At 48.7% G+C, this 26,885-nt stretch overlaps 2 protein-coding genes across 12 annotated transcripts; both read left to right on the top strand.

The window, feature by feature from the left end:
- The first annotated feature begins 286 nt into the window (after nt 1-286).
- Nucleotides 287-8,406, top strand: AMDHD2 (amidohydrolase domain containing 2). 8 transcript variants are annotated; one of them, XM_002190513.7, is made up of 11 exons: nt 311-729; nt 1,284-1,420; nt 2,101-2,240; nt 2,584-2,638; nt 3,036-3,248; nt 4,288-4,376; nt 5,349-5,493; nt 5,753-5,860; nt 6,553-6,621; nt 7,029-7,130; nt 7,505-8,406. In XM_002190513.7, the coding sequence occupies exons 1-11, from the start codon at nt 647-649 to the stop codon at nt 7,591-7,593; spliced, it is 1,230 nt and encodes a 409-aa protein (XP_002190549.1). In that variant the 5' UTR covers nt 311-646; the 3' UTR covers nt 7,594-8,406. The 8 variants fall into 8 exon arrangements, with proteins under 8 accessions (XP_072791907.1, XP_072791908.1, XP_030140269.1 ...); XM_072935806.1 differs by lacking the exons at nt 7,029-7,130; nt 7,505-8,406 and adding an exon at nt 6,256-6,390 and having other exon boundaries at nt 287-729; XM_072935807.1 differs by lacking the exons at nt 7,029-7,130; nt 7,505-8,406 and adding an exon at nt 6,256-6,379 and having other exon boundaries at nt 287-729.
- Nucleotides 8,407-9,291: 885 nt separating this feature from the next.
- C14H8orf33 (chromosome 14 C8orf33 homolog) lies at nt 9,292-16,939 on the top strand. 4 transcript variants are annotated; one of them, XM_041719068.2, is made up of 7 exons: nt 9,292-9,693; nt 10,372-10,459; nt 12,932-13,066; nt 13,256-13,935; nt 15,425-15,515; nt 15,626-15,772; nt 15,896-16,939. In XM_041719068.2, exons 1-7 carry the CDS (start codon nt 9,490-9,492, stop codon nt 16,087-16,089), a joined length of 1,539 nt encoding a protein of 512 aa, XP_041575002.2. In that variant the 5' UTR covers nt 9,292-9,489; the 3' UTR covers nt 16,090-16,939. The 4 variants fall into 4 exon arrangements, with proteins under 4 accessions (XP_041575002.2, XP_032606866.2, XP_041575003.1 ...); XM_032750975.3 differs by having other exon boundaries at nt 15,428-15,515; XM_041719069.2 differs by having other exon boundaries at nt 13,256-13,338.
- The last annotated feature ends 9,946 nt before the right edge of the window (nt 16,940-26,885 follow it).

Genomic DNA, 26,885 nt, shown 5'->3' on the forward strand with positions numbered 1-26,885 from the left:
GATGAGTTCTCAGCATGAGGTCTCAGAATGGAGTCTAGGATGGGGGTCTCAGCAAAATTTCACAATGGGATCTCATGGTGGGGGTTCAGGATGGAATCTCACGAGGGGGGTTTGACAGTGGGGTCTCACGATGGGGCCTAGAGAGGAGGGTTCAGGACAGAGTCTCACGGAGGGTTTCCGCCGCCGACCTTCTCAAGATGGCAGCGCCCTTCTCGTGATGGCGGCCTCGGGGCCGGTCACGTGCCGCGGGGCGGGGGGGGGAGTGCCGCACGTGCCGAGCGCGCCCACGTGACCAGGAGGGGCGGTGCCGCGCCCAGGCCACGCCCCCGGGCCCGGTGCCCCCGGGGCAGGGACAACGCCCCGGGCCCGGCACTTGTCGGGCACCGCGGTGGTGCCCGCCCGGGCGGCCTCGTGGGGCTTGTTCCTCGCAGCGTCGGCTCAGAGCGCCGGGCAGGGGAGGGAGCTCACCCTCCGCCTGCCCCGGAGGCGGTGCTCCGGTGCCCCCGCCCCTCGCCGCCTGAACAAGTCCCGCGGCAGCCGCTCGCACCGGAGCCGCGGCCTGGCCTTGCTTCGCCGCGCCCGGTCCCTTCCCTCTGCGTCGGCCACCAGGGGGTTCGCGCTTCCCGCCGGCTCCCACTGCCCCGCGATGCCGTCCAACAAATCCGTCTCGGACGCGCCCATCGTCCAGTTCACCAACTGCCGCATCCTGAGGGACCACCAGCTCCAGAGGTGAGGCGGGGGGTGCCACAGTGGCTGGGGTGCCAGGGGTATCGTGGTGTCCGTGGGTACCAAGGCTGCGGCGGTGCCGGGGTCTGGGGGCTCCCGGACAGGCTGCCGACCTGACCTGGCACCTGCAGTGCCGAGGGAAGGGCGCCGGTTCCCCCTGCGCACCGGCTCTTGGCCCTCACCCCGCCTCGCTCTGCCGTCCCACGTCCCCTCTGCCGCGTTTTGGAGGGACATAGGGCGGGTTGTAGTGTACGGTCCCTGTTGTTTTGTCTCTTCTGCCAGCCCCCTGGCACTTTGCCCATCATCACCACCACTTTTGAGGGGTAGCCCATGAAAATCCCATTCCTGTAAGTTTTGCAGAGCCAGAGCCAGGTAGAGAGGGCTGCTTGCTGTGTCCCAGCTGAAAGAGCAGCTGTGCTCTGGCACACACCACAGAGCCCGTGGCTGGAGGTGCCGGTGAGAACCACTTTGCTCAGGATCACTGTCACTGGGCACGGCTACCTGCTCCACATGGTGCAGATGGCACCAGAGCTTGATATGTGTGACTGTCCCTCCAGGGAGGACCTGTGGGTACGAGAGGGGAAGATCCTTAACCCAGAGAAACTCTTCTTTGACGAAAAGGGCTCTGCTGATGTCCAGCTGGACTGCAAGGACAGCATAATCGCCCCAGGTTTCATCGATGTCCAGATCAACGGTACAGTGACACTACATGCACTTGCAGTCTGGGAGCATCCTGGGTTTGTCCATCCCCAATTCCCAGCCCCACTGCGGGTGTCCTGCCCGTGGCCACATTTCAGCTGCTCAAGGGAGGTGTGAGTCACCCAACCAATGACAAAGAGCAATTTTGGCTGTGGTTGCTGCTATTTTGTAAGTGATCCCCTTTAGCCAGGTGAGGGTTTCCTCTGAACTATTTTTTATCGGTATTTTATCCTGCCCCTGCACTGGCAGGATGCCTGCCCTACCCTTTCCAGGATGTGGGAGGAGAGGGCAAGACTTCCCACAGGAACAATAACAATTAACTGCAAAAGCTCTCTTCAGAAGGAAAGAGGAGCTTGTTCTATGGTAGCTAAAGTTGGAAGCCAGTTCCCTTTTCAGCAAGGAATCATCACATTTTGCCCTGCATCAAAATAAAAAGGTTGTGCTTGCAAAACACTGGGTTGCTGTGGGGAAGAGCACTTCATGAGGGCAGTGATGGTGAGATTTGTACTTGTGGAACCTTGGAATGTAGGACAGAAGTGCTGGTGGAGCCCTCTGTGTCAGCGCCCTACAAATGAAACATCTCCCTCCAGTCACACAGTCTTTCTTTAGTGTTTATGGGTGGAGCAAACCCACTGAGGAAGCAGCAGTTTCACCCCTGTTTTGTTTGTGCTGCAGGAGGCTTTGGGGTGGACTTCTCTCTGGCTACAGATGACTTCAAATCAGGTATTGACCTGGTCAGTCAGAAAATCCTCTCCCATGGAGTGACCTCTTTCTGTCCCACCCTGGTGACATCTCCTCCATCTGTGTACCACCAGGTAAGGGGCCTTCTCTCCCATCCGCAGGGTGATCAGGGTCTGAGGTTGGTATCAGGAGGTGGATGGGCCAAGACTGGGATAGCTGCCAGGGCAGAAAAGCCATGGGCATGAGGACCTGGACTGTACCCCGGGTTTCTTGCCCTCAGCATTTAGAATGCTGAGACAGCCATGTCTCCCAAGCGAGCTCTGCACACCAAGGCTTGAGATGGCTTTTCCTTCGTGGGCTGTGATGGTCCCAAGTGGTCCAGCTACAAATCTCCCTGTGGACCTGACATTTGGGTCTGATTTGGCAGGCTGGGGGGCTGTGTCTGTGTTGCCATGTCTGACAAACCCCTTTCTCTAGGTTCTCCCGCAGATCAGTGTAAGAAATGGTGGAGCCCATGGAGCAGGAATCCTGGGTAAGTGGATTCAATCCTCTGTGGTGCTAGTCTAGGTGGGCAATTGTCTTGTTCACAGTTGACATGAAAGAAGTTACAGAGCACAAATAGGGGAGGGATGCACAGGTGGGCACAGACTCACCTTGTCCCCTAGTCTGTGCCTGGCTTTTACTGAGTTTTCTGTCATCATACACACTGCTCCAGCCCCTCTGGGGCCCCTGGAGCAATGGCAGTGGGGTGGCTTGGCTTGGTCAGTGGCCAGCACTGCATCTTCACTGTGCTGAGCTCACAGTTGCCTGAGACATGTGTTTTGCTGCAGAAAAATGGCAAGAGTGTGACTGGAGCAGGGTAGACATCAGGTTTCATGGTTCTTGGCAGGAGGAGGAAGGGTCATGGTTCTTTGTTCCTGTTTGGACAGGAGCCCACCTGGAGGGGCCGTTCATCAGCAAGGAGAAAAAGGGTGCCCACCCGGAGCACTGCCTCCGCACCTTTGAGGCAGGTGCTTTCCAGGACCTGCTTGCCACCTACGGCTCTCTGGACTGTGTCCAGATAGTGACCCTGGCCCCTGAAATGAGGAGGAGCAGTGAGGTGATCCGGGAGCTCACCAAGCGGGGCATCTGCGTCTCCCTGGGTAAGGGCTGGGGCACCCAGGGCTTAGGGAAGCTCTGGCTGCCCCTCCCTTGAGGCTGTGGCATCTCTAACAATGTCTCAGTGCAACTGGATGCAGTGGGATTCTGGATGGAGATGACAGACCTGTCACAAATGGGGACCTCACTTGATGCTGTCAATCTGTCATGGCAAGGGCCAAAGTTTGTATCGACTTAGAAGCCCCTGCAGTAAACACAAGGTGCTGTTCTAACACAGGGAAGAACAGCAGTCTTAGTTGGAGGTTTGATGATGTGGAAGGGTTCAAACTCTGAAGTTCCACTGCTTTCGGTCTTATGTGACAGGTGAAATCCTTTTCCAAAGGTTACTGTTGGTTTGATAATTCTGTTTTTCAACTGGAAGTACTGTAGGAACCTTTTCCACCAACATCTGGCTGGCTTCTGACTTAAAACTGGCTGTGTTTTTCTTTTCCTTTGCTTCACAAACTCTTCTTTGTCTCAGATCATTGAAGAAGTTTTTTTAAAGGGGGAAGTTATTTAGGGTGAAATTAAACCTCAAGTGAGAAGGGCATTCATACAGCAGACTGTCTCTTATCCCAAAGCCACATAAAGAACTCCAGAAAGGCAAGGTTAGCACACAGAGCTGCTGTCCTGTTGGGGAAACATTAGTTTCTTTCTGGATAGTTTCATTCCCATATGTTTTCCTAGCAAAGTTCCCACTGTTGTGAGGGTGTCCTCTGATAATTCTCTACAAAACATTTAAGTATCTGAGGCCAGCAGAAAGGCATATCATTGGACCTCAAACTCAGCCTGAAGACAACATGCTGTGAGCAAGGCAGCATTGTGACAGCTGTGATGTGAACACTGAAGGAGTTCAGGTGACGCACCCACCCCCCAGAGTCCTCCCACCGGGTCATGGCCAGACACATCTGTGTTGAGGCTGCACCTGAGACCTCAGGCCAGGGTGGGCATTAGAGCATAGTCCAGTGATGGAGCGTCTTTGCTCCTGTAGGGAAATCAGTGGAGAGATGGGCAGAGGAATCAGGCATTGGTCTGTGTTCCCAGGTCACTCAGTGGCTAATCTGTCCCAAGCCGAGGAGGCTGTGCAGCACGGAGCAACCTTCATCACTCACCTCTTCAATGCCATGCTGCCGGTGAGTCCCCAGAGGCACCCGCCCTGCTCCAGGGCTGCTTTTGGGCTTTGTCTCCTGCTCCCCATGGGTCTGTGTTCTCCCCAGCTGGTTTTGTACCATGCTTTGCAATGAGTATTTGGCACTGAACCTCTGGCTTCACATTCCTACTACTGGATCTGAAAGAGATTCAAGGCTGTAGCAGACTCTTGAAGTTCATCACTGGGAAGGACTAGGAAGTATTAGTCAGTGAGAGCTGGACATGCCCTTTCTGTGCACCCAGACCCCCTCCTGTGTGTGGACAGCAGGGAAGGGGGGGATTCTGCCCCACTTGGATGAGACCCCCACCTGCAGAGCTGCTTCCAGCCCTGGGACCTTCCATCAGAAGGATGTGGACCTGCTGGAGTGAGTGTAGAGGAGGCCATGGAGATGCTCCAAGAGCTGGAGCCCCTCTGCTCTGGAGCCAGGCTGGGAGAGCTGGGCGTGTTCACCTGGATAAGAGAAGGCCTCAGAGAGACCTCAGAGCCCCTTCCAGTGCCTAAAGGGGCTCCAGGAGAGCTGGAGAGAGGGACTTTGGACAAAGGCCTGAAGTGGGAGGACAAGGAAGAATGTTTTCCCACTGCCACAGGGCAGGGTTAGATGTAATATTGGGAAGAAATTCTTGGCTGTGATGGTACTGAGACTCTGGCACAGGTTGCCCACAGGCGCTGTGGCTGTCTCGGCCCTGGAAGCATTTAAGGTCAGGTTGGATGGGGCTTGGAGCACCCTGGAATAGTGGAAAGTGATGCTGCTCATGGAGGGGTTGGAGTAAGATAAACTTTATGGTCCCTTCCAACTCAAACCATCCTGTGGTTCTGTGATTAAAGGCAATGCCCAGGTTTGCCTGGTAAAGCTGCCATGCACTGTGATAGAGATGGCAGCTGCATCCCCTGTAATGAAGTCTCAGCCAGTGTGTCCTGGTCCTCCACAGCTTGTCCTCTCTCTTCCCTTGAGCAGTTCCACCACCGTGACCCTGGCATTGTGGGGCTGCTGACAAGTGACAAGATTCCTGCTGGGCGGAGGGTCTTCTATGGCATGATTTCTGATGGCATCCATACCAACCCTGCTGCCCTGCGCATCGCCCACCGAGCCCACCCCAAAGGTGAGCCATGACAGTCCCCACAGTGTTACCAGCTATTCCCTCCAAGCACTGTACTATCTCCCAGAAGACATTTGTGCTGCCCTTGCTGTCTGGAAGGGCACAGTTACTTGTGCTGATCCCTCAGTCCTCTTGCTTTGGTGCAATGTGGCTGGAGACACGTGGTTCCTCTCTGGGAGGGTCAACAAGGCACAGTGCTTGGATGGAGCTGCAGCAAAATCAGCAGCAGTGTTGACAAGGCCCCTTTCCTTGTGTTCTGCAGGGCTGGTGCTGGTGACAGATGCAATTGCTGGCATGGGGCTAGCACCGGGTCGGCACACACTGGGTCAGCAGGTGGTGGAGATCGATGGGCTGAACACCTACATTGCAGGTAAGTGCTCTTCCTCTTGCTGAAGAGCTGGGGACAGTGCTGCCACTGGCACCATTCCTGAGGAGCTGAGCACACCTTGCTGTCCCTGTTGGTGTGTGGCAGCGTTTGTGCCACCCTCTCGGGTTTCGATGCCTGGTGGATCTGCAGTGACTTGGCCTTGGGGATAATGAAACTCCTGGTAAAGAGGAGAACTGTGCCACCCTTGTGGAGGAATCTGTCCAGTTACAGCTGTCTGCAACACTTTGAAAGCTTCATTGCCCAGTGTCAGGGGTGCTAGAGGTTCAGGGTGTCAGTAGGGACAGAGAAATCTTAGAGATATTTATTGTCCCTTTTCTTCATTATAACACTACAACTACTTGCTAGCTAAATTCCCTAAGTTTCAAATTCTTAAGCAGATGAAGACTGGGAAGGTATTTCAGAGAAGGAACATTCCTTTCTCCATTCTCCTCCTCTGGCAGCAGATGCCTGTGTTGTGAGATGGTTTCACCCAGTCCAGCTGGTCTGATAGTGGAGCTGCAGGTAAAACCCAGGTACCTCTTCCTGTGCTCCAGCAGAAAGTGGCTGCAGGCCCTTTAGCTTGCTCCTCCTGCTACACAGGACTTCTGCACTTCTGGTCCCATTATGCTTCCCTAGTGCCCTGCTTCTTGTGTGAGCTATGGGCACTGCTCAGTGCCATCCTGTTTCTCTCCCAGGCACAAAGACCCTGAGTGGCAGCGTGGCGACCATGGACACTTGTGTGCGACACTTCCAAGAAGCCACAGGTAAGAGAGCCTTGTCCACAAGTTGCTGCTCCCTATGTTGGCACTGGAGGAGGTCTTGCTTTTCCCAGATGTCTCCATTCCACCAGGAATGTTCCCTCTCACCTGAGACATGGCAAGGGCTGGAATCAGTGCCCTCAGATGAGCCCCTTTTTGAGGGGAAGTTTCAATTTAACCCACAGAACTAATGAGAGGTGAACTGTTCTGCTTCTTCCTCACAAAAGTGAATGGTTTTCTCTGTACCCTAGGTATTCAGTTTTCCTATGCTATTTCCCTTCCCAGCTCCAGCTGGCTGTGCTGAGGGTGTTCCATCAACTGCCTGGCTGACAGCTGCCTTGTCCAGGGGGATTTGGGCTGCTCTGGCAATGGGGCTCTGGCTGCCCTAACATCTCCCCAATTCTCTGTCCAAGGGTGCTCAGTAGAGACTGCGTTGGAGGCAGCGTCTCTGCATCCCGCTCAGCTCCTGGGGATTGAACATAAAAAGGGGACACTGAATTATGACTCCGATGCAGGTACTGGTGTGGGCACAGCATGTACTGGTATGGAGACAATGGTGTCAGGGCTCACAGCTGCTGGAGCAAAGCAGGGGCTGCTGTAAGCACATGCTCATCCCCTGTTTCAGTGGGAGCTGCAGGGAGACTTGCTCCACCTGGGATATGCTCTGGGCTTTTGCTCCAGTGGTTTTTTCCTTGGTGGTGTTTGGGAAACCTTTTGGAGTGCCCCCCACATCTCAGCTGAGCAGAAAGCAGAGCTGCTATTGCCAGGATTGCACTGCACTGCCATCCTGGGGTGGGGAGAAGCCCTCCCACAATGATCTCAGCTCTCCACAGCCAACTCCAGAAGCTCCATTCTGACAGCTGCTTTCTTTCTCTCTTGTCCAACACAGATTTCCTAATGCTGAATGACAGCCTGTATGTGCGAGCCACATACATTGCCGGCGAGGAAGTCTGGCGACAGGATGTGTTGGGCATGTGACACTGGGCTGTCCCAGTGCCCTCCAGGGCTCATTGGCACTGTGGTTAGCAGCTCTGGCAACCACTCCACTTCTCTCTTTTGGTTTCTTTTCCCAATTCCTTCCTGCAACTCCCTCTAAGGAGCCTCATACCAAAGAGATGCATTTTCCAGCTTCCAGTTCAGCCATGCCTGCCAAGAATTTGTTGGTGCTCTGTTGGTGGTATGGGGAACGAAGGCAGCTCTGTGCTGGCAACGAATGCCGGTCCTGGAGTGACCTACAGGACTTCACAGCTGTCCTTCCCCCAGACAGGTGCTCCTGTTACCATCTGACAGCACTGAGGAGTTGTCCCAGCCTTTGCACAGTTTATACAGCACACACTAACCTGCTCTGCACCTGAGGCAGGCTCAAGCCATTCCAATTCCTCTGCCTGCTGTTTGCTTCGCTTCCAGGCAGCCATGACTTGTTAGACATCAGCTTCCACCAACTCAACTTGCAGCTCTTCCAGTGACAAGGTTTCTGTTGTGTAAGCAGAAGCTGAGGATCACATTCGGATCTCCTGACAGCCCTTCTGTCGTGTGTCCTCAGAGCAAGGCTGCCACAGCTCGCTTACTGGTGTCCTTGTGGGGCTGAATCCTCAGGGCAGAGATCAAACCCAGGAATACCAAGGCATTGCTGGTCCATTGTGCCTTTTCCCTGCATGGGCACTGCGTCCACAGAGCTGGAGATATGAACAGTGTCCTATGACATAAAACAATGTTCCTTTCACTCCTTGCTCTGTCTGGATGGGTTCTGCAGGCTCTATGTCAGCCATACCAAGAAGAGCCTTTGCAACACCTGAAGGGTTTGTGCATTCCTTGGGCTATGGATGGGAAGCTTTTGCTTTAGGGGATGCATCCAGACTGGTGATGACAGGCTCACAAGCCCTCAGTCCAGCTCAGGCACTGAGGGAGAGGAAAACTGCAGTGGGATTCTGGTCTTTCAAGATAGATACAATAGCTCATTATTTTGTGCTCATTATCTTCTCCAATACTTGACTGTCAGATTTTTTCCTGATGCTGGGACACGTGTATGCAAGGACTGATGCTGATTTCAACCCTACTGAACCACTCAGAATAAGCCTTGAGATAAAGTCTCAAGACAACCTTGGGTAAGGCTCAAACAACTGAGGAGGTTTTTGTAACGAGGAGAGGGCTCAGACAACGGCTAAGTCTCAGCAAGGGTGGAGATTGTAAGGCAGACAGAAGTCTGGTTGGGATTGGCAGAAGTGTACCGATTTTTCCAGTATCATTTTATAATCTTTAGCAGCAACATTTAGAAGTGCTTCCCCAGCACTTTAGAGCCCTTCTGTCAGCCTTGTAGAATTTCTAACATCAACTCCAATGCCAAGACAAATTACAACCTCCATGGTTTGAAGCATTTGAGAGACACCAAACCCTGTGCAGTGACATGCTATGCTGCAGCAGTACTGACCTCACAGGGATCTTCTGGCTGTTGGACACAATCCAAGAGGGGAAAATGCCTATGAAACAAGGTTTTTATTTACAAAATTAAATAATCAAAAGGAAATCTAAACTAGAAATGGGATTAGACAGTGCCATTAGGTGTGTATTAACCTTTTTTGCCTGCCCTGGTGCTAGCTGGCATGGCCTCTGTCCGGCTGGCGTGTGAGGGGGCAGGGCTGGTGTGGGTGCTCCTGCGGGGATTTGGCGCAGGGAAGGCGGCACCGCCGGACACCCGCGGCCCGGTCCGTGGGCACACGTGTGTCCGGCACCGTGTGGGGCTCAGGGGAGCAGGAGGGAGGCGCGGGGGTCACAAATGCGCGGCCAAGGCGGGCGCTGGGGACTGCGGCCCGGCGGGCCCAGGCGCTCTCGGCGGAGCGGCAGCGAGGGGAGCGGCCGGAGCGCTGGGGACGGCGCATGCCGGCCCGGCCTGAGCCCGCGGCGGGGCGAGCCCCGGCGGAGGGGCCGGGGGGACCCGAGAGGCGGGTCCCGAGCTCCAGTTGGTGGTGGCGGCCCGGGCGGGGCTGCTGCCGGAGCCCACACGAGGCCCGTGACCGGAGGTGGGCGGGGCGGCGGGGCCGCTTCCTCCGGCGGCGGTGCGCGCAGCTCGGCATGGAACAGGTAAGGCTCGGCCCCTCTCACCGCAGTGGGCCCGGGCCCAGCTCCCGCAGGTTCTCCTTGAAGTCTTTGCCTTCTCTGGTGCCTTTCCCAGTCCCTTCCCATCTCCTTATCCTGAACATGCTTTCTGTTCCCAGTGTTTTAGTGTGCCTTGTCCACAGGCGGGCTACAAACCTTAACTTCCGCCTGCTTATCAAGAGTCAGCTAGCGTAGAAGTAGAGCATATAGGGCCTCAAGGGCTTGTGTTTAGGCTAAAGATAAATTCTGTGTGTTACCAGCGCTGTGCTAAAGGGAAATTTCCTGCTTTGGAGACGTGACATTATGCCATGGCCTAAGCTTTGGGAAAAAATGAGAAATCTTCCATTTGGGGCTTTAAAAAAGGGACAGGTGGAGAAAAAGATGAAAAAAAAAACCCTGTGGGAAGTCCTAGCTTGCCGGGAGTGGTGAGGTTTCCTGCTAGTAAGAGCTGTAATTTTTGTAACGCATTTGGTGCTCTCTACACAGGACATGTGTCTCTGTGCTGTGCTGATTTATGGTATAAATGGGCTGTTACACAGCACACCTCCAGTGTAAAGCCAGGTGTGATCTCCTGTGAGAGCGGAGGAGGCCGCAGAAAAGTCAGTTTTGGAGGTGAGAGATTTGTGCTTCTAATCATTCTGCCTTCCCCACACTATGTCCAAGGATCCCCAAGGTGTGTTCCAGGAGGATCTGGAGTGGTGCATTTCACAACTGGAGGCAGATCTCCATCTCATTCCACACCGCAAACTAGGTATGTTCCTCTTTCCCAGCCCATACCCCCCCCCCCCCCCATATTCTTGCCTTGGGTGTGATTTAGCAGATGTGAATGTTTTTCTGTTTATTCTCTCCTTTATGTTCCCTGTTATTGTGTTATTTGGGATTTGTTCTAAACACAGGACAACACTGGGCTTTAAGGACTGTTTCTGGAAGCAGTTTAATTTTTTATTCATTTAGTGTTCTCTCTGTTTTCTATATTCTTTGTCGTGGTTTTTTTTTTTTTTCCCATGTGACTTGTTTGGTTCTGCCACAGCTCTGCCTTTGTTTTTCATCTTCGAGAAATCCTGTGCCAGTGTGTCTGGCCCTTAAACACCAGTAGGTTTATTTTTGTGAAGCTTTTTTCAGGGAAAAATTATATGCAAGATAAAATTCTATAAGGTCATAGTTTGATCTTGTTAGTCCAATTTGTAGATCTGCAGACACATGTCCTGTCAGGTACCAGTATTGAATTGACACATGTCAGTACCTAACCCTGGGAGAGGACTGTGAACCCTATGTAAGATGCTCGGGTGAGTGTTTGCTGGTCTGCCTAAGGATGGAGCAGTGACTGATAGGTGCCTACACCTTGTGCTTGAGCAGCAGGCTCCAGGAAGAATTAAGGCTGAGAGGGTTGTGGTTGTTCATCCCGGAGAGAGACAGCTCTGAGGAGAACCTTAGGGCCCCTTCCAGTGCCTAAAGGGACTCCAGGAGAGCTGGAGAGGGACTGGGGACAAGCGATGGAGGGACAGGACACAGGGAATGGCTTCCCACTGCCATAGATAATGCTTAGATCAAATACTAAGAAGGAATTATTCCCTGTGAGGGTGGTGAAGCCCTGGCACAGGGTGCCCAGAGAAACTGGCTACCCCTGGATCCCTAGCAGTGTCCAAGGCCAGGCTGGACAGGGCTTGGAGCAACCTGGGATAGTAGAAGGTGTCCCTGCCCAGGGCAGGAGTGGATGAACTTTAAAAGTTTCTGCCCAAGCTATTCTGTGATCAGACCATTCTGTTACAAATGTGTCCTGTGCTGGTCTCCAGTGCCCAGCAGCAGGGAAGGCAGCTCCTGAATGGGAAGCATGAGCTGAGCACAGGAATGAGGCAGCAGAAGCAGTGCCCTGGCCAGAAAAGGACCCTTTTGCACAGTATGTGAGCCAGGAGAGCTGAGCAGTGGTGCTGATGGTACTCAGGCTCTGCCTGGAGTCCCAGTTGCTAGAGAAGTCTGGTGAGGAGGCAGATCCAACATCTAGTCAGGAATTCAGGATCTGGATCAGTGAGTTGTTTGGCTGTAGCACTGTATGCATGAGGTACTCAGCTTAGAGTAACTTCCAGGTGAGGGAGGGAAGCTTCTCCCTGGAGCTTTCTCTACCTCTTGTTGTGTAACTGGCCTGGGTTGCAGCTAGCCAAACCCCTTGAAAGAAGAGTTCATGTGGTCAGGACGCTGACACCCAGGTGCTGTGAAGGTACATCTCACTTCTGTCCCACCATGGTCAGGGTGCATCAGGCCCAGCATCACTGGCTGAGACAGGGAGGGAGTTGTCCCTCTGCCCTGCCCCGGTGCAGCCTCACCTCGAGTGCTGGGGGCATTTTGGGGCACCACAGTATCAGAAGGGTCTATAACTATTAGAGAGTGTCCAAAGGGAGGGATATGAGGATGGGGCAGGGTCTCAAGGGGAAGCCATAGGAGGAGCAGCTGAGGGCACTTGGTTTGTTCAGCTGGAGGAGATGGAGCACAGAGCTCACTGGGGCTGCAGCTTGTCCTGAGGGGCAGCAGAGGGGCAGCTCCGATCTCTGCTTTCTGTGACCAGAGACAGGAGCTGAGGGAATGGCTGGAGCTATGTTAGGGGGTGATTATTAGGCTGGATGTTAAGGAAAGGTTCTTTCCCGAGAGGATAGTCAGGTGCTGCAGCTAGGAGACGTGGGATATTCCCATTCCACAGTACTACTCTCAAGTTGTTCTGTGGCTTAAAATAAGTGGGACAAACACTACAAGACTATATTTAGGGTTTCCAAATTGAGGTCTTGGGGACCACTGTCATAGAACAACTCTGTTTGTTTTGTAGAGAATTTGTTCTAACACAAAAGCTTTGGATTCTTCTTGTGGTCAGGCTGGTTTGTAAGCAAGAGTCCTGTTTTTCAGGGTATGCCCTCTACTAAGATTTTTTCCAGTTTCCCAGAGAAGAGACACTGAATTAGATTCTGGGATTTGTCTTCACCTTGAGGAAAAGATTGCTAAGCCCTCTGTAGCTTCTGTGCCATTAGCAGTACACTCATTGCAGTGTAAGAGTCTGACTGTAAGTAATAAGCAGTTAAGATTTTTTTTTTCTATTGAATGTTAGTTATGGATTAGTCAGAGGTGGTATGAACACGCAGCACATTAAGAGAAGAGTCAGTCATCAGCATCCCACAGTGTGGGTTTTAAGGCCCACTGTAAACTGTTTCTTGTCTCTCTTGGTGTTTTCTGAGTGCAGCAGAAGAGACCCAACATATTTTCAAGGTCCTGCACTCCCCTGAGACTCCTCTTGCAGAGAAGCAACAAGTGATGAGCAATGAGTTTGGGGATTGTCATCTCAAGATGGATGAGGGTCAGAAGAGCATGGAGAAAGGTGAGCTTGAGCTGTCCCTCGGGGGATGGTGAGATTTGGTTCTTTTCTGTAGATTTCTTAGGTTGCAGCATTAATTGAGTCACCTCTCTGGGCAGTGCTTTAGAGTGGAAACTGCAGTGGCACCCCCATGGTAGGAAACTGGTGCATGGAGAACACCAGTATTGAAACAATATTCTTTGTCTTTTCTAGGCGTGACCCCTGATGTTGTGGAAGTACAGCCAAGCAAGAGGCAGGCTTCAGATGGTGTGAAACAGTCTGACCCAGCGCCTGAGGTAAAGCCAGAGTTGTTCACATCATCTGGCAGCAGATTCCAATTTGATTTTACACTTTCCAAGACTGACTCAGAAGCTGATCCTGGTGACAGTAGTGCTGAGCAGGTACAAAACTATGTCAGAGCCACCAAGCAGGAGAACTGGAATGGTGCCTTGAGGTTTGCTGCCTCTGGAAAAGAGCCCAAGTTTGCTTTCAACTTTGCCATCCCAGATGAAGACTGTCCTCATCTTCAGTTACTTCCAGCAAGTCAACATACAGAGCACACAGCAGATTCTTCACTCCCTGCTGAATCAGCAGCTCTGCCACAGGCTGCAGCCTTGCGGAAGCCTGAGGTGATTCAAGTGACAGGGAGTACACCCAAAGAGGATAGAAGCCATGTCACATCAAAGATGACCCAAACAGAGACAGCCCCTGCAGATGAGGCAATGACAGAGAAATCAACAGGAGGTGGAGCTGTCCAGAAGAAAAAGAAGAAACAAAAAGCACCTGTCAGTAAAAACAAAGCAGAAGAAACTGAGACCAGTGGGAAGGCAAAGGCAGAAGCTAACAGCTGTCAAAATACAGATACTTCCCATCAAGATGAGAAGATCTCTCAGGTAGTTAAATACTGATGGGATCCCGTTATTTATAAACCCTTGAACTAAAGAGACACTTTATATCTGTCTTTGCACAGATGAACAATTAGCATACTGCCCTGAGATGGAAGCTGAAAGACCACATTTGCTGCTTAATGTTCCAGCAGCTGTTTGCTTTCTCTGCTACACAGCTGAGGAACCTGACCAGAGCAAAGGAAGTTAATGATCGTTCAGATTTGTGCTGAAAGATTTCATGTTTAGGTTTGTGGCAGCTAATCCTGGGGAGCTGGATGCCATGTTTTCTTAAGAAAATAAAAATAGGAAATGGAGGTAACTGTTTTCAGTTGGTGCCAAGCTGGTGCCTGTGGGTGCTGAGCCAGGCCCTGTAGCTCTGATGTGTGTGTTGCAGGGTGAATTGCTTTTGTAGTACAAGGAGCAAAGCCAAGGCACAGAACTGCTGCCTGGTGTAGCCAAGGACCTGTGGTAGAGCTCAGGGGTGCTTCTGAGAAGGTGCTTCCTCTGCCGGGCATGGCCCAGAAATCAACTGAAATTGCAAGTTATGTGTAAACACAACATTAAGACACACCCTGAGGTTTTCTATTCTGCTAAGGTCCAGGTCTTCATTTTATTTTACTTTCCAGCATTGGTGTAGACTTTACTAACAAACAGTGCCAGGTGATCTATATTGTGACACAAGATTGCACAAAACCTTCCTTTTCTTAATATTTTACAAGGAAATTGCACTGAGTGTTCTGCCTCTGGAACATTTCATCCAAAGGTCTGCTTCACCTGCAGTCCTACCAATAAACACTGCTGAGCACCAGAGATACAGGAAGAGTTGAAGGTCAAGTAAAGCCCTTCCAGTCCTTTGGAAGGACACTATTGTAGGTAAAAGGAGACAGTGTGAGGGCATTTGTATTTACATGTACATAACAGTTAAGAGTTGCTTCAGTCCCAGGGTGCAGCCCTGTTTCCCTGTCCCACTGTTGACTTAGCCAGCTGGCTTTGCTCAGTGGCACGTGGCTTCCTTCATCTCCATGGGCTTCGTCTTCCTTGTCCCTCAAGCATTTCTGGTTGAGCAAGCACAAAGGAGCTGAGAAGAAATACTTAGCTTCTGATTTTGTCCATTGTTTGTTTTTTTTTTTTTTTTTTATTTTGTGCAGGTTTGAGGATAGGGGCTTTGTGTTGTTAATGTTTATTTCTTTCATCCGCAAGTTTCTTTGAAAGCTGAACACCTTTCCAGAAAACAGCACATTCTAAATGGCAGCCACACATTAAATCCATCTAATAGAGACAGTGAGTTGCAACTAAACATTTGCACAGTTCTTTTACTTTATCTGATGAAAAACACTAGAAGGAAAATGTAATGAAGTCTACTAAGCGATCACCAGAACATAATATTTGGAAAAGTCCCGACTTTATGGAGTTCCCTTTCATCCTGTGTAGCAACTGCTGCTGTAATTTTTGGGTAATTTTACTTCCTCTTGCTCACTGTGCTTTATGCTGATAGCAGTCAGAAGAGCAGCTGTGGAAGGAGGTGGACTGGTGTATGAACCAGCTGGAACTTGGCTTGAAGACACAGAAACCCACTCAAAAGCAGGGTAAGCACTGAAGTAAAGAAGAGCTCTCTCCTGGGGGCAGCATTGGCAGGAATGCAGGGGCAGAGCCAGCAGGGAGCCTTAACCTGTGTGTTGTTTTTCCATTGCTGCAGCTGAGGAGGCTCTCAGGGCAATCAGGACATTGCGCAGTGACAAGGCTCCACTGGTGAAGAAGCGTCAGCTCATGAGAGCCATGTTTGGAGACTACAGGAAGAAGATGCAGGAGGAGCTGTGCAGAGAGCTGAAACTTATGGAAACAGGTAGGAGAAATTTCCACGGTGAGGAGGAGAAGAAAAGGAGTCAATCCTGGCCTATGCTTTGCAGACTGAGGCCTCACTATATGAGATGACTTAACGTTTCTTATTATTTCTCCCCTCTTTAAGCTGCAAAATCTGCCAAGATCATGGAGTTGAAGGGAAGCATCCACAAGAAGAATGGCCAGTTTGTCCGGAAGTGCTTGGGAGCTTGCAGGAAAAGCCACAGTTTGGCAGAATCCCCTTCAGAGTCACACAGGACACTTAGCACAGGCTTATTCAATTTCTCAACACCCCAAGAATTTCACTTTAATTTCTTCTAGAAAAGTCACTTTGAGTAAAACTGTGCCAGATCTCCTGTAAACTGAAGAATGGTGGAAAGGTACTGTGCAGAAGGAAATGTCAGGCATGAATCTCTGAGTCTTCTTCCAGGGTGCCTTATCAAGAAGTTTAAACTAGATCTGCCTACTATGCATATGACCCCAAAACTCAGCCTACTTAAGTGCTCCTCTGTGCTCACATTTGGGAGAGGCAACTTTGAAAGGGTCAGCAGTGTGGAAGGATCTGCTTTCTTTCCTGTAGAATTGACATTAACTGTAGAATCTGCCTTCTGTACCATGAGATTTTCCCTTTCTCCCGTTGCTCTTAAATAGAGCAGAGCCTTTCTAGCAGCTGAGATAGCAAAGGATACAGCAGGGAATGGTTTGGAATCAAGATCCAGAGCAGTGGATAGCTGGGTGCTTCCAGTCTCCAAGTCTGTGTGAATGCAGCTTCTGGCACCCAGCAGATACTAGCAGTGCGTCATCCCTGACCTGGAGGAGCACGAGCTCAGGGTCTTTGGGGAAAAGTGAGTGAGGCCCATTTTTGCTCATTCATCTCTTTCACTGACAGGTACAGACCTAGAATAAAACTGCACATCATGATTTAATCCAGCCTAGAGATGTAAGGACGGTTGTTTCTAGGAAAACAGGGAAAATTTTTGTTGCTGAAGCCAGGTTCTGGACAGCTAGGAAGGATGTGTACAATCAGCTCTTAAATAAAGTTTATAAGTAGCTCAGTTACAACCACTAATGCCTCAGAGGGAAAATTAGCTGCATGCCAGGTTTGGGTGGTAAAACTGTCACAGCCCAAAGACTCTTCCATTTGATTTGTATTAAATTTTGGCTTTTTGAATGTGTGTCTCCAGTCAATACTGCTTGAGTCACTGAACCTATCTCTTAAGTTCATGCAGAAGATCTTCCCACCAAGTGTAAAAAATGCTGAAAGAAGTGCTGTGAAAGGCTACCTGGTATCAGGTGTCCCTAGGGAAAAGCACATTCCTGCCTTTTATAGTCCAGTCAACCTTTGTGAAAAGTGGGAAATGGGAGTGTAGCCAGATTCCAGGGAGTGCTGAGAGCAGCTGAGAGATGGTGAAAAACATAGGCTGTGAAAGACTAAAAACCTGATTGTAGCTCTAAAAAAATTAATTTAAAAATTAGAATTTTAAATTAAAATTTCAAAATTTCAAAATTAATTTTATTACTAAGCTCTGATGGCAGGCAGTTGCATCTGCAATACTTATTTATTTCTTTTAAATTTTAAATATTTTAAAAGAATATTTTAAAGAATTCCTGTCTGGGCATAAGAAGAAACTGAACCTGGGTAACATACATGATGAGGAGAAACATGGAGAAATGAATTTGTCTTTTGGAAGTCAATAGGTGAAAACTGAAATTTGAGGTCAGCATGCTTTATTTGCCAAGGAGCACAGCTGTTACTTTGAATGTGTAGAATGATCTAAGTAGTTTTTTTTATTCCCAGGATTTTACATTAAACATACAAAAGCTGTGTCCTTGTCAGGCTTTTCATGTTTTCATGCTGTTTACTGAGATTCAAGAACATGGTCTACATGACCTTGGAGCTACAGCTGTTTGCTTCCCTGGCTGATTATGCAAGAGATGTCTGGGAAATAGTTGGTTTTTTCCTTGTCATATCTCAAGTAAAGCTAAAGCTGCTAAAATACCGTAAAGCCCTTGCTGCAGAAGATTGCAGAAGTATTCTGGAAAGCATTCTTACATAATTACCTCATGTTCATGCTGTTCATTGGGCATTTACAATTAGACTAAAGATACCAGTGAGGTGGGTGTCTGGTGTAACTGATCCAGCAATTATCTTCAAAGGGGTCAGAGAAAACTCCATTCTAATATGAGAACAACTCCTATGGTTTTCCAGAGGTCTGAATAATGTTGACCTGTAAAACCAGTTCTTTTTTCTGTACTTCATTACTGGAGGACTTATGTGTATGTATTTGTGGGAAGGCAGATGTTCATCAGTGTGATATGTCGTATTCCCGAGTGTCATGTCAGCTTGGTTCCACAAGTCAGCTGTGGAATCTTGGACAAAGTGTTTTGCCTTTTTCTGTCTACTCCTTGTTTTTATAGTCAAGGTGATGCCTCCTGAGTTTCTGACAGATGTGCTCCAGTTACTTCATTAGTGATTGTATCTTAAAGAGGTGTCTGAAACTACAGCAGTCTGTACTTCACTTTTAAGCTTTGCTGTATTATATTTGTTTGAAAGGAAGCAAGCAATGATATTAGAAGTTAGGAAATCCATGACTGCTCCATCCATCCTTTCCCCTTTTAGAAGGGCCACAGTGCAGTCCTAATCATGTTTTTTAAATGCTGTGTTTTCCCCTTTTAGCATTTTTTCTTTAGGATTTCCGTGCTGTTTAGGGTTTCAGTGATGTGTCTTATTACAGCAGTGTTGTCAGGTTTGGATCAGGGCTTTGCTCTACTAGTAACTGTAATACCTGTGGCTGGAGGTTTGGTCTATGCCCCAAGGTATTAATGAAGTGAGGGAGAAGAGAGAGAGAAGGGAGATATTCTGATCTACCTGGACATCTCTGACCCACTGTTCTTTCTTTAAGGAAATGTATCTCTGTTTTGATAAAAAGTTGAGCTCAATTCTGACCTGCCTGTTTTTGCATCCTCTCCTCAGCTTTGTGCCCAGCATTTGAGTTTGGTGCCACCAGGGTGACTGGCCTGCGAATCTCTTTGCTGACTGGCCACCTAAACGTAGAGCAGCAGTGCCAGGCCCAGGCTTATAGGCAGGAAACTGCTTACAGAAGTGTCCAGCACAGCTGTGAGCACAGGAATGAATTAAAGACAAGGCAAAAGGGGATGGGAAGTACCACAGTGCTTCTGGAGCAAAACTTGCTTCACAGCATGAGTCTTGGAGAACTAAAAGCTGAGATCAGCTTCTAAAGAGAATAGGGGGTTACAGGGACACTGCAATTTGTCTCAGACCATTCACTGTAGCAAAGCAGGGGAATTGTCTCACTTTTGGGAACAAAGTGTGGCAGGGTGAGGCCAAAAATGCACACAGATGCAGCAGAAATCTGGGTATGGTCTCTGCTCCATTTAGGCTTGGCACCTCCTCTGTAAACAGATTCCCTGAGAAAAGGTTAGGAAATGCAATCCCATTCCAGACAGACTGCCTTCAGATGGAGACCCTGCCTTCAGGGGATGGCCTGCCTGCCCCCTCAAAGGCTGGCCCTCGTCCCATTTGGCATTTTGGCTGTTACCCTGGACACTGGGCACTAATCAGACATTTGTCCAACCCCTTCTCCTGTGCTTGATCAGTAGAAATGCATTTATTTCTGCTCATCTCTGAATAACCAGGAGGCAGAGTCACCGAGGAACAGCCCACAGAGAATCTCCAAGGGATCCCTACAGAGTTCAGCTGGAATTATTTTCAGAATCCCAGCAGGGACTTCCTCTCCCAAGACCAGAAAGAAGCCAACATTGGTCCTACTGATCCTGTGTTTCAGGTGACTGATGTTATCTTGTCTCACTTGGATTTTCTGGATGCTGAGACTGTGGACTTAGCATCCAGTCACTCCTAAAGGATAACACATTATCTTCATTTGGGGAGGGAAATCCCTAACTTTTATTTGAATTAGAAAGAAGAAGAACTTACCACTTCAGGAAAGACATCGTCAGGACAGAAGGAAAGTTAAAGATCAATTAACCTGCAGCTCCATAACAAAAAAGAGGAGAGATGCTGCTATTTTAAGACCATGCAGAGCTGTGACAGATGATATTGTATCTTTCTGTTGTCTAGAATTTTTCTGCTCCTCACAGTTTCTGCTGCTTTCATCTTTAGAACTGTGGAAGATTTGTAAGACATGCTGCTTAGAAAGTCCAGCTGTGACATCTCCAGTGGTTTGATTCCTGTCACCTGTCCTTTGGTACATGCTGGCAGCTAGGGAGTTCTGACCACTGGCAGTGTTTGGTCCATTAGGCTTCTTCCCTGTGAGTACATCAGCAGGCATGACCAGCTCCTGATAGCTCACCTCCATAATGGATGTTGAAGTCTGGATTGTGTATCTCCGACTCATCTTGATAATCATCATGCTTGTTCTAATGAAACAAAACCCAGATGTGGAAGAAGCCAGGAAGAAGGAGAGGAAAAGCAAACTATCCCTGCCTCCCTCTTCTTCCCCCGGTAATGTTGGCAAACAATTGGAGTATATTCAAGAAGAGCTGGATAAGTTTCTGGAGAAGCTAAACCATGTTGTCTTTGACACAGAAGCCAGAAAAAGGGATGGCCACCATGATCAGAAGTCCATCGCAGAAATACTGATGTTGTGTCAGAAACTAAGGAACACTCAGGAAAGGAGGTAGGACACTCAACATCTGTCAGGCGGCACAAAAGTTCAAGTAGGAGACTTAAAATGACTCATAGACTCAACCCAAGGTAGAGCTCTTGGCTAAGTGTTGCAGCGTGCGCCGCGCGGGGCGGCTGCGGCAGCGCCGCGACTGTTCCTGCGAGCGCTGCAATTCCTGTTATCCGCAGGGACACACAGCGATGGCACGGGGCCTGGCGTGGGACAAGATGGATTTATTTATTCCTGGGCTCCCAGACAGGACTGAGGGGGTGGACAGGAGTTTTTGTACAGCAGCTAAGGAGTAGGGGTGTAGGAAAGTGAACCAATGAGGATATGGTAAGAGAGGAGTATAAGGTGGGGTAAACAGCTTATGAGCCTATCAGGGAAAACAGGGGGAATAATACGAAGTAACAAATGGGGTGACGAGGGCAACAAGACAGACACAGAACTCTCTGGAGAAAGGGGCAGGGATAGGGAGGATTGACAGCTTGGAAGGGAGGAGGTTAGGGAAGGGCTTGGGAAAATTGGCAACTGGAAAAGGGAGGAGATCGGGGAGGAGAACAGGGGGCAAACATGGATTCAAAGCAAAACACGCCACAACAGCCAAAGTGGTTAATCCTGGCTAATATAGTGAATCCTGATGAAATGAACTTGGAGGGGAAGAGGTGGGAGGAAGTCTTGTTATGTTAAAGGTAATCATTACTTATTTTTGCACTGCTTATATCAACATTACACAGTCTTCCAGAGTGAGCTCTGTGTGGTGTATATGTTACACGTGAAAGATGTAAATGTTGGCATTAGCATCTGTGTATGTGTATGTAGCTATTATGTAAATTTCTCCTTCCTATAGAAACAGGCATAATTTCTTACTTAAAGAAATTATTGTGCAGCTCTTCAGCTGTTGCAAATCTCCCACTTGCCCCTCATACAGCAGCGTTTTGCCTGTTTTCCCAGCTAAGGGTCTGGCCCAGTACAGAACAGGAGCTTTGCAGACATTTATCTAGAGGCCACTGCATGGTACTGAGCCATGGGGAATACTTACATAATTTTTCTTCTGTGCACAATGATCACACAGTGTACTCTGTAAACATGAAAGGCATTACTGGGAACCTGCAAAATTCTCTTTGCCTTGACCAAGGCCCTTTTTTAGGTGCTGAAACAATGCGAGTCTCTATATTTTTATTATTAGCCTCATTGCAATACATCAGATTTTGCCCTTGAGATGACAGTTTTCATGGCAGCTCCACAAGGCTGTGTCACTTTATGCCGGCAGCTGTTTCTCTCACTTTCTCCCCATCCAGCACCTGTTCCTGTTCTTCGTTCCTGAGACATGGATCCCTTAGTGCCAGTGCCCCACTGTGTCATGGAGCACCTCTTGAGTCCAGGTGGGAGCACCAGCATGAAGCCTTCAGTGCAGAGGAGACCTTGCTGTCAATAATGGTGTCCTGCTCAAGAATCAAGAGACACATGTGAACAGTCTTTGCAGTGAGCTAGGACATTGTAACTTCCTAAATCCTCCAGAGCTGCCCGAGCTATATGAGAGAATTAGTACAACCAGTTGAAGGCAGAGGGACAGATACACAAAATGTGTGGCTGTTTTTGGAAGCACATAGGCAGGAAGAGTAATTCAAGTTTACTTCGTAATTCAAATTTATTTAGCAGCCAATTTAATTTACTGAACAAGATGCTATTTTATTAGATCTGCTACAGATAAAAAAATAGCAATGATTTTTCATTGTAGAAATAGATCATATTGCAAAGTAACAGTGTTGGCTTATATTTCTGCTATGGTTAAACATGTTACCAGAATGCAGACTGGGGAGAAAAGGTGCTGTGATCACTTTTCACACAGTTTAATCCAGTGCTAGCTAGCTTCAGGGGGCATTCACTTGCTTACAAAAAGGAAGTTTTCACACACAAATCACAGTACAGTTCACGTTGGAAGGGCCCACGGTGGCTCATCTGGTCCCACCTCCCTGCTCAAGCACGCTCATCCCAAAGCACATGACGCAGGATTGTGTCCAGATGGTTCTGGACTATCTCCAGTGAGGGAGAGTCCAGCTCTCTCTGGGCAGCCTCTTCAGTGGCTGGTCAGTGCACAGGAAAGTTCTTCCTCATGTTTGGGTGAAACTTCCCGTGCAACAGTTTCTGCCTTTGCCTCTTGTGCCATTGCTGGGCCCCTGGAGCAGAGCCTGGTCCCTGTTCGGAGCCCTCCCTGCAGATAGGAACAGATTTTTCTGTCATTCATTAGACGCATCTAAGCTTTTGTCTAGTAGGGTAGAATTCATATTTTCATAAGAATTTATATTTGTTGCTATACCTTATGATCTAAAAATCCTTTCTAGATTCCCTCCCATTTCCCACTTCCAACCTGTTCTTGTAGAAACTGGGCAGTCCACTCATTAGAGCCAGAACAGGAACAAATGAATGAATTCAGAAGTGCCAGAGAGATAAGAGAAGTGTCTGTCACACACAGCAAGAGTGATAGAGCAGTAACCAGTATTTATTTGGGAAATAAATTTACTCAGAGTGTTTCCTGCTTCATTAAATTTAATCAGAGTTATTTTTCAGGTTGCTTCAGAAGCAACAAGAAATGAATGGTGGCAGATGGCAGAGAGGCCAGGCATGTCTCCAGGACATGCATTGGGCAGCAGAGTACATGTGCCCATTGGTTCAAGGCAAGAGGTGGAAGCCCTTTACATAGCCACAGATTTAGAAAACCCACAGTGGCAGTTTTGAGTCCCACAGGAGCGGGAGGTCTGTGCAATGCCCCAGCCGAGGGGAGTCAGGAGTCATTTCCAAAAGGTCTGTGTTCTGTCACAGCAAGAGTTGGAGTTCAGAAGAAGCATGCCTTGAGTGTCTGTCATCAGGGACTGTGAAATACCCACTGGGTAAGTTAATGGTGGCTTGCCCAGCTCTGATGGGCCTGTAATTGTGTATGCAGAGTTTGAGATGGGTCAGCCTCTCCTGGAAGTGCTTCATAGTCAGCAATCTCCAGTGCTGTCCTTAGCCCAACTGTAGAATCACAGAATAGTTTGGGTTGAAAGGGACCTTAAAGCCCATCTTGTTCCAAACCCCTGCCATGGGCTGAAGCACCTTCCACTAAACCAGGCTGGTCTCAGTCCCATCCAACCTGGCCTTGAACACTTCTAGGAATGGGGCAGCCACAGCTTCTTTGAGTTGTGCCTATGGAAATCCTCATGGTAAAGTGTCAGTATCAGCACAAATTCATGTTAGCACAGCCTAATGGACAGAGTTGTGAGGGGAAAAAAAAGAGTATTCACCTGCACAAGGTTCACTTCTATTGTGTAGTACTGGGCCTTCTCACTTCTCCAGGTCTGATATGAGTAGCAGACTTGCTGCAGTGCATTCCTGGTTGATTTTGTGTGGTTTATGCTGCAAGAGCCTCTGCACCTTCAGTCCATCACCTGATTCAGTCTGCTTCCTCAGCCCATCATAGGCCATGAAAACTACCTGGATGACTAAAACAGTCATGTGATTAAATCTCTGTGGATCTCATGGTGCAATGACAGACACCTTAAATGACACTGCCTGAAGTGATCTATGTATAATAGGATATCCTGAGCTGGAAGGGACCCACAGGGATCATCCAGCCCAGCTCCTGGCCCTGCACAGACACCCCAACAGTCTCACTCTGGGCATGCCTGGGGGCATTGTCCAAAGACTCCTGGAGCTCCGGCAGCCTTGGAGCTATGACCATTCCCTGGGGAGCCTGGGCAGTACCTTGCCACCCTCTGAGGGAAGAACTTTCCCTGATCTCCAACGGCTTAATCCCATGTTGTCTTTTGTAAAACTACAGAGGGGAGTGAGGTGGGAAGGATGAGATCACCTAGCCAAGCCGCCCTGGTCAATGCACAGTCAGCTGCAGCATTTTTGCCCAGGGCTACATCCAGTCAGATTTTTAGTATCTCTGTCTGGATACTGGATAGTCTCTAACATATGAAAAATTGAGCATTTGTACAGGAAAAACAAAACACTGTTTCTTTTGAAGCCTCTGCTCCTCTTCAGGTTCTCCATCTCTGTATTGCATCTAGATGTTTCCCACTCTCTTTAGCTCTCAAGCACACACTAACTTCAGAGAAGAAATTTAGGCAGATAACAGGATGTGTATCTGGAAAATAAAGTTTCATATTTGTGCCTCAACTCTGACTTTTAATCAGATCTATTCCAAGAAGAATGAGCTTCTAATTGTCTCTTTCAGCATGAGGAGACATTTCTATCCTCTTTTTCTTGCTGGTGAGAAAACATAGAGCCTTCAAGCAAAATGATCAGAGGTTCAATAGGTTTGGAGCCCATCATCGTAACAAGCATTTATTTACAGGTACAGAATTTCCTTCTCCTTGAATCTCCTTCCTACCTCAGCAGTTGGTGACACTTAAGTAACAGCTATATTTGTAGTCTAGAAGATTAGGATTTCTTCCACTTGCAAGATTTAACTTCCAGTTGGCTGAGCAGTTAACTGTGTCACAGTCTTTGTGTGATTCAGATGCTCTGTAAGGACCCAGCTTGTCCCAGCAGTCTGTAATGTGAGCCAGCACTCAGTGATGTGTGTGTGGATCCACCCCATGCATTCAGAGAGAAGGACTGATAACTGGAGAGGAGCACTTGATTGTTCATGCTTTGTTAGGCAACATGTGGGAGATTTTTGTGGAGTTGCTTTCAGGACTTGATAAAGGAATATTCAGAGAATAAGTGAGTCAATAATGTCATGCTATACACATTTCCATTTTTAGGCTTGTTGAATTGATTTCCCATTTCAGAGTGAAAGTAGGATTCAGGTTAAGGGAGATAAAAGGAAGGGTATAAAGTCACAAATTAGCAGAAATATTGACATGGCAAAGGATGGATATTTACAGCCCTCCATGGACCTTTGCTCTCAAAAGGCTCCAAGAGCTCTGCTCCTGGATTTTATTTGTTCAAGGACATTGTGTAAATACCTCCAAGTTATTAATAAGCTAACTGTATTGCATATGCTGCCCATTTGGTATCACTGTGGGGCTTCGTGATGGGGCATTTTTAATAATGTGGCATGTGCTCAGAGACCTGAGTGAGTCAAAGTGAAGGAAGAGAGAGAGAACATATCTACTCAAAAAGATGGTTGTTTCTTGGGGGAAAAGAGTGGAAAAAGTTGATGTTATTTTAGGGGAAATAATAAACAAGAGTTCATTGGAAGAGTCTTGCCAGCTCTTGTTTCCTTTCTTGGCTCTTTGAATCAGGCAGTGTTGATGCACATCCCCTGCAACTGAGCTAGTGTTGAGCTCTCAGCACAACCTGTTTATTCTTTCCCAGCTGGGGTTAGGAAAGTCAAAGCATCTGTGTCATATTTGCCATGTCAAATCTGGGGATCATTTCAGTGCTCCTGTCTTTGACTCTTGTTGTTAAACAGGACTCTGTTTGTAGTGTGCTTTAGAGACCCAAAAGGAGTTAAGAGCAGCAGGTGAAAATCACCATAAACAAGCAAGTGACCTCTTACTATAAGCAGAATTAGCTTGGTTTCATCTTTATAGCTGGTCATGCCCACCAGTGTGCCCTGCTAGTTGTCATGTCAGCAGTTTGTCCTCCAAGCTCTGGTCCACAGTGACAGCATCCCAGCCCTTGGCAAATAGAAATCTTTTTAGTGTGAGGGATTTTTGATCACTGTGTTCTCTATACTCTCCTCCAAGTATCTGGAACTGTATCCCTGCCAACCTCTTATGGTGAGCAGAAGTGGCCTCAGGCATATTCACACTACCTAGCTGCAGACATTAAATTTGATGCTCTGGAAGAGAGGTGTGGTTTGAAGGTAGGAGCAAAAGTAAAATGCCTAAAATTACCTCAATTAATTAACCATACACCAACTTCCTTCCATTAGCTGGCCCCTAGCCTTCACCACTCCAACAAGCCATGGCAGTGCCACTGGAAGAGTTGTGAGTGCAGATGTGCAGCTCAGGGGTGACAGTCTTCAACAGTGAACAGCCTGCAAGTGCTTTAAAGAGATGAGCCTAAACCTTTAATTTGTCTAATGCAAGACATACATGGGAGAAAAATTCCTGTGTGCAAATGTCAGCGCCTAGAAGTTAGATATGCAAACCCTGAGCTGCCCCTGTGCTGCCCCTTGGGAGGACATTGAAGAGCTCGATGAGGTCTCCCCTCAGTTCTCCTCCACACTCAACACACAAAGTACCCTCAACTGCTCCTCATATGACCCCTCCAAACCCTTCCCCATCATTGTGACCTCCTTTGGATGCTCTTCAATGGCCTAATGTCTTTTTTATATTGCATACAGGACTTGAGGTGAGGCCACCCCAGAGCAGAGCAGGTCAATCCCCTCCCTGGTGCTCCCCCCACAGTTTTCTCTTGGCTTAGCTGCTGGTGGAGCATTCAGGTGCAGTGTGTTGATCCCTTGGAGTAGGTCTGAGGAACAAGGGAGCACGTCACCAATTACACTTGGTTGCTCCAAGCCCTATCCAG

This window comes from Taeniopygia guttata, chromosome 14, assembly GCF_048771995.1.
Source record: "Taeniopygia guttata chromosome 14, bTaeGut7.mat, whole genome shotgun sequence".
NCBI lineage: Eukaryota > Metazoa > Chordata > Aves > Passeriformes > Estrildidae > Taeniopygia > Taeniopygia guttata.

Excerpts from the sequence above, each read along its gene's own strand:
- AMDHD2 (XM_002190513.7), top strand. The coding sequence starts at position 647 with ATGCCGTCCAACAAATCCGTCTCGGACGCGCCCATCGTCCAGTTCACC. Across the intron at positions 730-1,283 it reads AGGGACCACCAGCTCCAGAG|GGAGGACCTGTGGGTACGAG; the intron begins GTGAGGCGGGGG and ends CTGTCCCTCCAG. Across the intron at positions 7,131-7,504 it reads GAATTATGACTCCGATGCAG|ATTTCCTAATGCTGAATGAC; the intron begins GTACTGGTGTGG and ends TGTCCAACACAG.
- C14H8orf33 (XM_041719068.2), top strand. The coding sequence starts at position 9,490 with ATGCCGGCCCGGCCTGAGCCCGCGGCGGGGCGAGCCCCGGCGGAGGGG. Across the intron at positions 9,694-10,371 it reads CGCAGCTCGGCATGGAACAG|GATCCCCAAGGTGTGTTCCA; the intron begins GTAAGGCTCGGC and ends ACTATGTCCAAG. Across the intron at positions 15,773-15,895 it reads GCTGAAACTTATGGAAACAG|CTGCAAAATCTGCCAAGATC; the intron begins GTAGGAGAAATT and ends CCCCTCTTTAAG.